Source organism: Notothenia rossii, assembly GCF_949606895.1.
Source record: "Notothenia rossii genome assembly, chromosome: 6".
Lineage (NCBI taxonomy): Eukaryota > Metazoa > Chordata > Actinopteri > Perciformes > Nototheniidae > Notothenia > Notothenia rossii.
The window spans coordinates 45,993,646-46,008,023 of record NC_136909.1 but is presented as its reverse complement, the minus strand read 5'-3'; the positions used below and the strand labels follow the sequence as shown (position 1 = coordinate 46,008,023).

Below are 14,378 nucleotides of genomic sequence, written 5' to 3'. Positions count from 1 at the left end.
ATCAAAACCCATCATTTCACATCAACAGCAGTATGTTAAAAGCTGTTATTACTCGTCACTGGTCCATCCTTTGGTGTAGGAAAGCACCTTTGTCCAGACCGAACCCAAAGCCCTCTTTAACAACACTTTGAGCAGTAGTGGAGTCTGCTGCAGACTCAGAGCCTCCAGCAGCTAAATGAGCCTATTAGCAGCTCCTCTGTTGACACTGGGTTAATGCATGGGTTGAACCAGTGTTACTCAGATAAAGCAAGCGAAGCATCCTGCAGGTTAGGTCCTATCTATGGAGGCACAACAACTCCACCACAGGCACAAGCTCTACTGCAAACAGCATTGTAGTGAAAACCCCTTCACAAATATTTACATCAACATTTAATTACTGTATTGTTGGATTAAAAAATACGACAATTAGTCATTCAGTCTATGGAATTTAAATTGACTGTGTGGATTGGACCTAAAGATGGGCAAGATTTATGAATGTTCATCAACTTAATTAATAACGCTGAACGGCTTCACGTGTAAGACCCTATCCTATATATGAGAGATGAGTGGTTTATTTATTTTCTACTTTTTTAGTTATGTATTCATATCATATATATTCATATTCTCGCTCTTCCCCCCCCCCCACTGCAACAGAACAACTAGATGTAATAAAATAGCACAATATTCTTTCTTCTTTCTCATCTTGTCTCTTTTCTTTTCCTCCTACATTTCTAATGTGTAATAATAAGTATTAACTGATTTTAATGGGTAGCCAGGACAACAAACAATCATGAATTTGTTGTTATATGTTAAAAGATATAATGATAAAATATATCACAAGTCAGTAATGCAAGGCAAAACATGGCTGTGCAAACGTGTCAGGATTAGGTTTCATAAGGATTGATTTGCAGACCCTTTTTTGCTCCATGGTTCAACTCTCAGGTAACTTAACGCTGTAATATCTTATTGCAGTCTGTGTGCACACTGGGGTAAAATGTGCACACAGACTGGTGAAATCCCTTCTCCTCCATCTCAATATTCTCTTAGATATACACTAAAAATAAGAGAGCAAGGACAGGCTTCTAAAATAAATGTCTGTGTTTGTGTGACTGGCGGTGTTTTGTGTTTGTCTTCCCTCTTTGCTTAATTCTTTGCTCTTGATAAGTAAAATGTTACAATTCTAAAAATCATGAAGAATAAATAAGTACTGAGCTTTTTGATAAGGAGTTAGCCTTGTTTAAAAACCTGATCCGTTCCACTCAGTATGATTTTCCTCTGAAATGACACACCAATCTAATAACGGCAAAACCCATACTGGTGGAAGGATTATGCATTGACCACCCTTATAAAGTCAAATGTTCATATAGCCAACTTATCTCACATTTTGTGCAGATCCAGGAAATATCCCCTATTGTTTGAGAATCACCTGAAAAGAATCAGCACAATCTTAGACTAGAAACGGTTGTTACCAACATTTGAATTTCTATTTGCAATATTAATAATTTATATACAAGAGCTTGATACTTCTGTGTCTCTGTATTGTTATAATATTGCCACACAAAATATAGAGGCAATCTACGGTATCCTTTAATCATGTGATCTTTGTTCTGTCCTGCAGGAGTGTGCCTGAACTGCGAGGGCAACACCCAGGGATCCAACTGTGAGGAGTGTAAGCCCAGGTTCTACCGCAGCCCGGAGGCTGACCCCCCCCAGGCCTGTGCACCCTGTCCCTGCTCCAACTCCACCTCCACCGGCACCTGTCAACCCGGTCAGTGCTGCGGCTCACACACACACACACACACACACACACACACACACACACACACACACACACACACACACACACACACACACACACACACACACACACACACACACACACACACACACACACACACACACACACACACACAGCATATGGACAGTCAATCTACAGGAATTACAAAATAAAAGTGACCTATATCCAGAGGAGTATCTAAACAATATAGTATATAGAATACAATTGAATACTCTCTAATATACCCAGTGCTTGAATTGGGCCGGTACTCACCGGTACGCAGTACCGGTGTTACAGTATAAGTTGAGTCATGACAACTGGCGACATTCTATTATTTTCGTCATAGGAATCCGGGGCGTGTACATTGAGGACCCATTGTTGACTTACCAGGAAAGAAACATCGTTTGTCGTTTACGTTCATCTTTTGCTATATCTGCCTTCCTAAGATCACTTTGCTGCACATTCAGTACTCGTATGTGAGGTTGTGGGTGAGAGTCCGATATCGTGACGCTTACAGGGAGGTATCGAACATTACAAAGTAGGTGACTGTGTGGATGCCTGTTCAAAACATTGCAAACTTCAATAAATCATTTAAATTATATATTTGTGTCCGACTTTCATTTGTTCATCGTTCTTAATGTGATGTATAGTAGCTTTGATAGCTGTCCATACCTTCAGACAGCCTAAAAGTAAAACACAAGTTGTTTATTCACAGCCCGAACGCTCATCGAGATGACTGGATCAGTCATGAAACTTGTGATCAGCTCCGATTAAATTGTGATATCAATTCTGTAGCTAACCTCCAGGGAGCACGTTTATTTTATGAAATACCTGTATCCCTCTCATCACAACAAGACTCTACACTGTGCAGGAAAAACAATTACATACATGAAAATAACCTTGATGCATGGGAATTAAACACACAAACTATCTTCCGTGGCTATACTGATATGTCACAGTAACGGTAAACCACAGAAAAGTAAGTCCAGCGGGGCACAAGTTGAATACATATAATACGGTAGTTCTATTATGCCTTTAAGCCTATACGTTTAACGTTTATTTCATAAAATAAACGTGCTCCCTGGAAGTTAGCTACAGAATTGATATCACAATTTAATCGGAGCTGATCACAAGTTGTCATGGCTGATCCAGTCATCTCGATGAGCGTTCGGGCTGTGAATAAACAACTTGTGTTTTACTTTTAGGCTGTCTGAAGGTATGGACAGCTATCAAAGCTACTATACATCACATTAAGAACGATGAACAAATGAAAGTCGGACACAAATATATAATTTAAATGATTTATTGAAGTTTGCAATGTTTTGAACAGGCATCCACACAGTCACCTACTTTGTAATGTTCGATACCTCCCTGTAAGCTTCACGATATCGGACTCTCACCCACAACCTCACATACGAGTACTGAATGTGCAGCAAAGTGATCTTAGGAAGGCAGATATAGCAAAAGATGAACGTAAACGACAAACGATGTTTCTTTCCTGGTAAGTCAACAATGGGTCCTCAATGTACACGCCCCGGATTCCTATGACGAAAATAATAGAATGTCGCCAGTTGTCATGACTCAACTTATACTGTAACACCGGCACTTCTGATTTTTACCCATGTGGTACCGGCACTTCTTACGGTACTCAGTAAAATGCCGGTACTCAGCCACCGGCAATATACGTATATTATTGTAAACGCAACGCAGCGCAAATGTGGGTCTGACTCTGCCTCACAGAGGGTGACTGGCTGTCTACATGACGTGGCCTGCCGACATTGCCACTTTCATACAGATCATACTAATGCCCTCGATTGGTCTCTGTGTGTCATTCAAGCTCGGGAGGGTGTGTGTTGGTGTATGTGTGGCGCGAGCGAGCGAGAAAGCGCGCGCACCGGTTACGTGTATTGTTGTTAGCATCTGGTGCTAGCTAGCTGCGCTAACGGATATAAGGAGCTTTTTCAACAACAAGGTGGAGGGAAAGTCCTTTGCTGTCAGACTGAGAGGCTGAAAACTACAGCTCTGGTGAGGTAAATTACTCTCTGAGTCTTTAGATAGTTCACTTAGTTTAAGTTATCTCAGTGGGTCTCAAACGGTTCGGTCACCATTTATGTAAACACATATTTCCATTTGAGGGGGTAGTGATTAGTAAAATATGCATGAATAATACAAACAAAATGTTAACTAGGTGAAAAAAGGTAAGATAAACTTGTTGAGAGCTAAAACTAGTCTTTGCTGTTGCCTCAAAGAGGAGCAGGGGGGAGAGGAGGGAGACAGGAGAGGCCGATTCAGGAGCCCAGACACACTCACAACTATAAATGAACCAAAAACAAATAAATAAACAAGTTTCAATGTTTTTTCATATTGGATATTGTATGTTATTGGTTATGGCCATGTACTTATGATTTTACGATTATTTAAATGTGTACATTTTTGTTTCATATGGGTGTAGTCTCTTTATTTCCCCCTCAAAATGCACCAGATTGATGCATTTAAGTCCAACATTTAAAAAAAAAATCTTAGCGGGGGAGCATGCCCCCGGACCCCCCTATAGGATTTGAGGCCCGGCTCCACTGTTCCCAAATAGATTAGCAATTTTTTTTAAATAGTAACCCATCTCCATATGTTTCTTTTTGGGTAGTATATTTAAACTAGAGGGCTATCACTTTGTGCAGCAACGCTATTGACAAATAAATCCAGCAAAATGGCACAAAAAACTGGTAGTGGCCTCAGGGACGAGGAGTCATTTAACCAGCCAGTAGGAGTCAAGCTTTACTTTCTTTTATATCCATAAAGAAAAAGTAAATCTGTTTACAGTTGTTTCATTATGGATGTTGAGAGGTATCCATATATCTCTTCATTTTGCTCTCAAAGTGCAACCAGATTGATGCCTCTAACTTCAATATTTAAAAAAAAATGTTCCCGGGGGAGCATGCCCCCGGACCCTCCTAGACTAGAGGGTGTCAGGTCCACTCCCCACTTATAAAAATAGCACTTTACCACTGCACCCCCTCTAATCTCAGATGCACCCTGAGTCATTTTGTTTAAGTACAGTGAGCCTTTCTAAAATATACAGTAAAGAGACAAACCCACCAGCATTATAGGATATACTATGACTTTGTGCCAAATACTTGTTGCTGATTTAGAGTACTGGCACCTTTTTTATTCCAATTCAAGCACTGAATATACCATTCTACTGAACATAAAAACATAGTGTACTATACAACAGAGGTGTGGACTCGAGTCACATGACTTGGACTCGAGTCACCAATTTGATGACTTTGGACTCGACTTGACAAAATCACAAAACACTTGCGACTCGACTTGAACACCAATGACTCTGGACTTGACTTGGACTTGAGCCTTCTGACTTGAGGTGACTTGATACTTTAATTCAAAGGTCTCCAACACGCCGATCGCGAGATGCCGCCAGAAAAGCAGACTCCCGTCGGGGAGAGCAGAATCTCCAGCCGCTCCTATTCTTGCCGAGAATCCTTGCAGGCAGGGGCTGGACTTTATTTATCTGGGCCACCATGCGGCCAATCATATGCGAGGACACACTAGGATCATACCATTATGTGAAAGAAGGGTGGGGGGCAGACGCTCCAAAGACAGCAGATGTAGTGGTACAGGCCAGCTCGACAGAGCCGAAAAAAGAAGCTGCATTTCAATGATATTGGAGAAAGCAAAGCTGAGTGCAAGATTTGTAAAATGAAAATAACCTTCAGAGCAAGGTTTTATTTTGGTAACCACTCAGGATTTATTGTCAGAGGTGGGAGAAGTTCAGATCTTGTACTTGAGTAAAAGTACCAGAGTGTGGGAATACTCGGTTACAATGAAAAGTCCTGCATTCAAAATGTTACTCAAGTAAAAGTACAAAAGTATTAGCATCAAAATATACTTAAAGTACCACCTGCAGAAGGATCTAGATTCAGGTATTCTTTTCCCCATGCAGACAGCCTCGCTTCACATTATCCCTTGCATAAAGATAGATTGTGGGTCCCTTATAACCTGTTGTACACAGTGGAAATAAACATTCTGGTTACCTCAACATCAGGGATCTTATACATTAAACTCCTTCTGAATCAAACCATCACGGTAGCCTTACCTTACTGACCCCTCTTAAAATAGATAAATAAAAAACACGTTACTTTACCAGCAGAGAGAAAATTGATTATTAAGTTATTAATGTGACTAATAAAGGGCAGTTTAATTATTAAGTATTATTCTGTTGATGGATGTCATTACATTTGGTGAAAAGCACATAAGGACTTGTTTAAGACTTGGTTTTTCAAAGTTTAGGACTTGGACTTGACTTGAACTTGCCCCTCCTGACTTGAGACTTGACTTGGACTTGAGTGCAAAGACTTGAGACTTGACTCTGACTTGCAAAACAATGACTTGGTCCAACCTCTGCTATACTTAAGCAATAGCTCACGACAGGCTGTGATATATGCTCATTATATCACAGCTAAGGGGCGTGGTTCAACGCGAAGCGGAGCAAACTGCATAGCCCAACTGTATAGGCCTACTGTTTTTCTCAGACGCGGAGGGATACTGACTTGTTGTGAAAAGTAACTTACAATTCTACCCGTGGTATACGCTCAGTATATCACGGCTAAGAACCAATCAGATTGCTTGATTTGATTTGTCCGTTTTATAAATTAAAACAATGTGTACAGTAGTTTGAAATAAAAGTAAAAAATATATCTGAAGTAGTATAAGTATGCTGCAATATGTAAGTACAGTGGCTCGCTGGTTTAATAATTGTCTTTAAGGGAACATTCAGTAGGCCTACATTTTATGTGGAAGTCTGGTAGAGTGGTGCAGGAATGAGTATAATTCAGAAATGAGTCAGCATTCCACCACTTTCAGTTCCCTCAACTCCTCAAAAAAGGTCTGTGGTAACACAAGCGGGAGAAGTTTGCCCATGTTGTTCTATGACATAACCTATGCATACCCCACTAGTGTAGGTATCATTATGTGTGTTTGCCACACATTTTCTGTCTCCGATGGCCTGAGAGGACAATCTGAGCAAAGGATGGTCACCGCCGGTGGTTCCCCCCCGGGCTCTCTACTGCTTTTCTTCGACCGTTACTATGTACCATTTACTATTTGTTTCGATGTGTAAGTCTGATTTAGAAGAAAAAGTAGGGACATCTTTGATTGCCAAAGTTACCGTGTTTCCAGAGAGCTGGATGTGAGCATAGTTTCCCACAAATAAAATGTACCTGTGAACTTAAAAGCATTAAATCAGACACATTCGAGACAGGAAGTTACATAACCCCCTGTATGATGGAAAATGAATGTTTATACTATCTTCTTATCAGGAGCTTTTTTTTGTTAAAATTCAAACAAGTTTGTCAGTTATGGTTTAAAAGGGACATTCCAGTCTCACCCACTCAGTCCAACACATACAGTGAACGCAACTGAATTCAAATTCCACTTTTAAGAACCATTCACATGAATGGTTCATGAATCAAAACATCTTGAGTGGCATGGTGTTTCAGACATTAATTCCAGTCTCTGTTCATTTAGTCGTGAAGAAAGATGCATTCACACATCTGCCTCAGATCCACAGCCAAGCCAGTTGACTGACATTTCTTTGGTCTGCCTTTCAAACCAGCAGACAGGTCCCGGCTGGACTGTGCAATGTGCACTAGTGATGCCCAGGGTTTGGTCTCTACACACTGCTCCCCCCACATCAATCATTGAATATTTGCTGTGTTTTTATTAATTCACCAAACAATGTTCTTAAATTCCAGAGGCCATATTACAGAAACTTCTTAACTTGCAAATAGTCAATATTTGTATCCTAACCAGAGATAATAAACGTGCAACACACAAATCTAAACTCTACTAACCTCGGGAGATCCGTTTTAATTTCACATTCCCCGGATCAATGTTAGCTGGCGTGTTTAATCCACCCTCATGTTGCCTTTAAGGCCCTGACACACCAAGCAGTCACCAAAGAACTCGCCGACGCTGACGCCAACTGTTGCGTCGACGTGTTCTCCTGCGTCTTGGCCATGTGTCCCACTGGAACACACCGCAAAGACTTCCGCCGAGCACGTACGAACTGCGCATGCGTGAGTGGCAATAACTCTCCTTACCAGCAGGCGGCGGTAGTGTGTATTCGTCATTCAAAAGAGGCAACAACCGGAAGACAGAGAAGAAGAACAGTCTACGTGGTACAAACAAACAAAAAATAGCGTGTGCGTTCCGTTTTCACTCTCGTCCATCGAAAACATGTTTTGTGGGGTACTGGAGCTATCAGCGATTGGAGTGTTGCTTGTGGAAGACATTCTCAAGCAACCGTTTCGCTTCTCATGCACTGATTCGCTAGCTGAACAGCCAATCAAAGTGATTTCTTTGTCCGACTGCCTGTGGCCGACGCACGGCCAAATAAAGGCCCGGCGTCGGCCATGAAAGGCCAAATAAAGGCCCGGACACTTATTTGGCCTTTCATGGCCGACGCACGGCTAATTCAACATGTTGGCCACAGGCACCTCTCACTCAGCTGCTAGGTGCTTGTGTGTGTTTTTGCTCCACAAGTGTTTGTTTCAATCAGGAAAACAGTGATTAAAAAGTAGTTAGCTCAGCGAGATGAGAAAAGTAGCATTGGTTGCTAGGTAAAAGCTGATAAGAGGTAAAGGATGGAGTATTTCAAATGAGTTGAGACTGTAAACTAGAGTTCTTTTAATCTCTATTTGGAGACAGTGTGGGATTTACAGTGAACGTCCTGTATGGCCCCACTTCCTTCACCTCCAGGCTGCCGCTGCTCTGATTACAACACACCCAAAAGTCTCTGGTGGCTTTAGATCTAGGTTGAACTACAGTCACTTCATATTCCTTAACCAGCCTTTGTTCGGCCTTAAATGTCATTGTGAAAAGCCTAACTGGTACACCTTAATACTTAGGTACCAAAAGTCACGTCAGCCTTATCATCATGATGAAATCCTGCCTGCCACTGGCATGTCACTCACAACAGGCCAAGAATTTACAAATGAAGAATTCCTCCAATAGCTGCAGAGCTCCAGGCTCAGGCCCCTAGGCTGCTTGGAGCCACATCTATCATCCTCCAATGGTAGAAGCTCTCTGTTATCACGGTTGTTGAGGTGAATGATCTCGTGTGTTTATCGTGTCAACGGAGGAGCTGGGTGTGAGCTGCAGCCCTGCAGCTAGTGCCTTGTTTTCACTTGTAATCTCTGTGTTTTGGGCCCCGATGCTGCCTCCACTTCCACCAGCTGTGTGTGAAGAGCCCATCTGGAAACAACTTACTTACTGAACAGGAAGTCTCACCAGTTACTTATTTAAACTGGTGTATTGTTCCACCCACATCTCAGTTCAGATCTACACAACAATCGTGTTCCTACAGCCAAGATAACCTAGTTATCAGGTAACCTGTTTCCTTGTGTTCATGTCAGCGGTAGAACTATAGAGTAACCCAGTTCCTTAAAATGTATGATTACTTCTGTTTAAAATGGGCCACGCTATTTTCATAATCATTCTTTCAACTTTTTTTTGGTATTAGAGATAATGGACAAGTCTATAAAATATAAAATACATATTCCCATGAATTTCTTTTAAGAGCTCAATTAATCAGAATGAATGTTGTGACAAAAACCTTAAGATATTCATACCTAAAGCTGCAACTGACAACCATTTTTTACTATCCATTCATTCCGGGAATATTTTCTAGATGAATGTGACAAAGTGATGTCATCAGATTACCAGTCAAACTGAAAAACCCAAATGTTACATTTGCGATGGTATAAAAGGAGAAAGCAGCAAATACTCAGATTTAGAAAGCTTTTACATATTCAATGTTTGACGTTTTTTGATTAAAAAATGTGTTGAAAATGACATTTCGGTTGATTGACGAGTTGCTTAACGGATTCATTGTTTCAGCACTAGACCTTTTCATTCTGTTTTACTATCAGACTGGACATCAAATGGATATTGTATAACTTAACCTCCAATTCAGAAATCCTTCAAAGTAAGCCATGTTAGCCGTGTTACGCCAGTTCACAAATGATCCCCATCAGGCTGCTCTTGTACCCGCTCTCCAAACGGACATTTGAGACTTTCATTCAGCATTGCATCACTGCATTCACTCAGTTATTCTTCATCATGTCATCGCACCTTGCCATTCCCATTTCTTGACCAATCGCTGATGGCGATGCCATGTCCTGGCGCTTCATTGGTGGTAGTCTGCGTGGCAACACGTATAGATGCACTTAGGCTGTCCAGGTTCTGTTTGCCCATACCAGGGGTTGCGGAGGAGGTTGTGCAACGTGGGAGGGAGGGGAAGGGACACAAACCAGGCTGAGCTGAGCTGGGACAGCACGAGCACAGCTGGCCCATTCCAGCGCTAGAGGGGGGAGGGGCAGCACCACAGTCTGTTTGGACAGAAACACGGTGGAAGAGCTGCGCTACAGACGACATGATCACATGTGCTCAGTACGAGAGCTGCTCTCTGTGTGTGGCCGCAGAGGATGTTCAGACCAAACCTCCAAGTAGATGTTGCTCTGGCAACGGTGACAAATGGGATGATGCCACAATGCAGTACCATGTCTCAGGGAGGATAGTTGCTTTCTTAATGTGCTGATGAGGCCTGTTGCAGTTCATGAACAAGCCTCCACACTGACACACAGAGAGGTGAAATGGAGCATTCAGAATGTGGGTCACACATATGCAATCATCCATGTAGGATTACATCTTTACTCAGTGATTCCGGAATGGCTGGGCTCATCCGGTTTAGCCTGAGGTTCATCAAATATTTGTGTTCATTTAATTTGTCTTTCAATCTTTAATTGTTCCATTTCTTGTGTGAGTCAGTCAGTGTGTGGCAGCAGAGAGGAGAAGCATGGGACAGCAGCAGGTATGAGAGCAGCTCATGTTTCCTCCCGGTTATATAACCGAGCAGGCCGCTGCCTTTGAACCTCAGCAGAGGTTAAATCAAGCTTATCAGGAGCAGCCTGCACAGGGCTGGAGTACAATGTAATCACGTGACCCCACTAGAGAAAGTCCAACATCTAGGCCATTGAAAGGCGGTTATCTGTGTCTAAATCATTCAACACTGAGAGCTGCAGTGTTGTGAGGACGGGCGTCTGATGAAGAGCACCGGCTGGTCTGCAGGGCTGCATAGGACGATAGTGTTTATATGTATATCAGTTTTTACATATCAGAATCATTTAACTTTCCTTAGCCATGGTTCAGTCTTCATTGTTGTTTTTGGTGGTGGGTTAGCCCATCCTGAGGCAGCCCCACCTTTTCATTGAGGGATAACCCGGCCCAGCTCCTCTCCAGGCATGGCTCCGGGAGGACGCCAGTGAGGTGGTGTCCCTATCATAAAAGACCTATAAAAGTCTTGCTGCTCGACTGGAAACCCTTTCCAAGCAGAGACCTTACCATGTGCTTTAACCCTCAACATCATCCATTCACTGCTCCTTTGTATTAAGGAGTTGATCTAGTTCCGACTTCCTGAACACCTCAAATTATGGGTATGTCCCTGTGCAGAGGACCCCAGGGCAGGCCTCAGACTAGGGGGGTTGTATTTCCCATCTGCCTGGGACACAGTGAGATCCCCAGGAGGAGCTGGAGGGCATGACTGGGGACATCTGGGCTACTCTGGATGGAGGCCTTCATACTACTGTACTTAAACGTATCCTTATAGATGTATACAGTTGCTTCAGGTGTACCAATATTTAGTTCAAAAACGGAGGAGCTACATATTAAATCAATAATTGTCTTTATGGTAAGATCATAATGAATTTGGATCAATTCCAACTCCATCTGAGCATTTAAAAACTCCCCTTTACTTACAGATGTTATTGTCTGTGGTGTTTGGTGCTACTCGTGAAACCTTTCTGAGCCTTAAGTACTAATTCCATGTATTAGAAAAGTAACAGTGATTTTATATTTTTAAAATAAAGGAATAACCTGTAGTTAATGCACATCTAAGGGTAAGAAAAGCTAGAATGTAGTGAGGAAAGATGTAGACCCTCCAGAAAAACGCGGGCAAAAATCCTTGATTATGCGGGCTAAAACCGTTGATTATGCGATTAAACATGCAGGGTTTTTATGTGATTTTATGCGGTGAAATTGCGGGAAGTTGCAAAATATGCGGAAAGTTGCGAAAAAAAATAGATTTTTTTTAATATAGTGGGCTGTCTTATTTATTCTCTCTCCAACCCTGCCACTAATGTTAAACCCCTTTCCTATTCAATTAAACACATTCAATGTTTATTTATTGTAAAAGCAATGGGGCTATTTTAATCACACTCTCTCTCTCTCTCACACACACACACACACACACACACACACACACACACACACACACACACACACACACACACACACACACACACACACACACACACACACACACACACCTCCGCCTCATTCTGTTTTCATTTACTCGTTCGTTATCTGACCAGCTTCAATCTTGTAGGCTACTCACTTCGTTTCTTGTAGCCCTTGAAAGCGTTTTGGAGGTTGATGCCTCGGTGAACGTGAGTTGTTTGGCTTTCTTGTCCGCAGCAGCAGAAAGCATTTTCGAATCTTTGAATGAATCAAAGTTGGTCGTCACCGTTGATTTTCTCTAAGACGTATGCTCCAACACACAGTTGCACGGGGTTTCCCCCCACTTTTGTGAAAGACATCGGGGTACTGCTTTGCCTGGTCTTTAGCAGAAAGGTTCGTCGTGTGAGTTCCACACGTTCACTCTACGGTGTTGTTTACCTTCTGTGATGCGCCGAGCTGATGATGTCACGTCATCATCATCATCACTACTTCACGTCAAGACGAGTTAACTTTTTTTTTTCCCTCAACTTCTTGTGGGAAAATGCGGGGATTATGCGGCCTTTTGATAAATATGCGGCCTTTTAAAAATCTGCGCCATTTTGCTGATTATGCGGTAAATTCTGCGATCGCAGGATCGCGTTTTTCTGGAGGGTCTAAAGATGGGTGATTTCATATTCCACAGCTCTAAACTAACCAACTCTAGCTTCATTATTGATAACACAACGGAAAGCTAAATCTCACCATCCACAATGCCAAAGCAATGCCCTCCCTCCTTCTGAACCTCTACTACCTTTCTGTCTCATATAATGTTCCATTATATGATTTAAGTTGTTCAGAATAACCCATTCCTCCGTCCCAGATCAATATCCTGTCATCTGGAGACACCTAGTGGTGCAGCGTGAGCTCTTTCATTTGGGATGTACGCATTGAAGAGACAAGCATACGCATTGGACATTTAAAATACATTTGACAAAAAGGTTAATCAAATACATTATTCCACAGACATGTTTGTGATATTAAACGGTTGAGGTTCATACATGTTGATGAATAATAAAGAAAGTAGTAATAAATCGGCATTGTTATTAACCTATATTGAACAAATGAAATAATCTTGTGTAAATAAGCATCTCACAGATCGTAAATCAAATCCTTTTTTGAACAAAGTTTTACAGTTATGGTTACAGACTCTACATATGTATCTCTCCTTTTCTCTCTCTCTCTATAATATATATATATACATATATATAATATTGCTATTTTAAATTACTTTGGTCACGATCAATCATGTTTAAGAATAAGATGTTATGACGGCATGATATATTTTATGATTAAAATCAAATGGTTTTCCACAACATTAATACTCTTTAATAACCGCAGCCCATGCTGGTGTCAAAGCTGAAAACACTTATTTAGCCTCTGTTGTAGCGACATCATTAGTGTGGCACTGATCTGTGTCCCTGTGTGTCCCTGTATCCCCCTGTGTGTCCCTGTGCAGATGGCAGAAGCCCCCCAGTGTGTGAGCAGTGCCTCCCCCGGTACAGCGGCCCGCTGTGTGACCAGTGTTCAGCTGGCTTCTTCAAAGCTGCTGGGCTGTGTGTTCCATGTGACTGCAGTGGCAATGCAGACCCTCAGGACCCCACCCCCTGTCACCCCGACACCGGTCAATGCCTGCGCTGCATCAACCACACGGGCGGGGCCCGGTGCCAGCTCTGTACCGAGGGCTTCATCGGGGACGCTGGAGCACACAACTGTACCCGTCCAGGTAAGAGCCGCCACAACACCCTCAATCAGGATCTCTACTTACTGCTCTCTATATATACTACTATTACTGTCAGTTATAAAACAGTAGTGGAGTCATCTTTGGTCACAGCTTATAAATCACTTAGTTAAAGAGACATTTCCTAATAATTGCACACAGCTGTACTTTGAGCCATGTTCATCTCTCTGAATATAGTTTGCACATTTCTGCACACATTTCTGGACAGCCTTGCACTTTAAATTATAATATAATACACTGCAGTTTGTCAAATATTATCATATGTTCAGTGTACTAAGTTTGTTTTAGTTTCTTGGTTTCTTTTGTATATTTAAATTTGGTGTACATTCTTGTATTCATTCTTTTTTAAATAGCTTTTTTTAAATAGTGTCTTTCTAGAATCCTACGGAGGCGCTACAGGTGTATACAATCCAAAACAAACAGACTCAAAGACAGTTTTTTCCCAAGAGCCATCATTGCTCTTAACACCTGAAAGTGTGAAATAAATGTGACTGTATATACATATAAGCAATAGCTCACGACAGGCCGTGGTATATG

The 14,378-nt window shown here is 41.9% G+C and overlaps 1 protein-coding gene across 1 annotated transcript in view; it reads left to right on the top strand.

Moving 5' to 3' along the window:
• LOC307044829 (multiple epidermal growth factor-like domains protein 9) overlaps positions 1–14,378 on the top strand; it is a 38,543-nt gene that overhangs the window by 19,398 nt on the left and 4,767 nt on the right. Inside the window, exons 4-5 of the mRNA XM_079690225.1 lie at positions 1,598–1,747; positions 13,560–13,826. Of these exons, the coding sequence (XP_079546351.1) occupies positions 1,598–1,747; positions 13,560–13,826 (417 nt within the window). The remainder of the gene's footprint in view (positions 1–1,597; positions 1,748–13,559; positions 13,827–14,378) is intronic.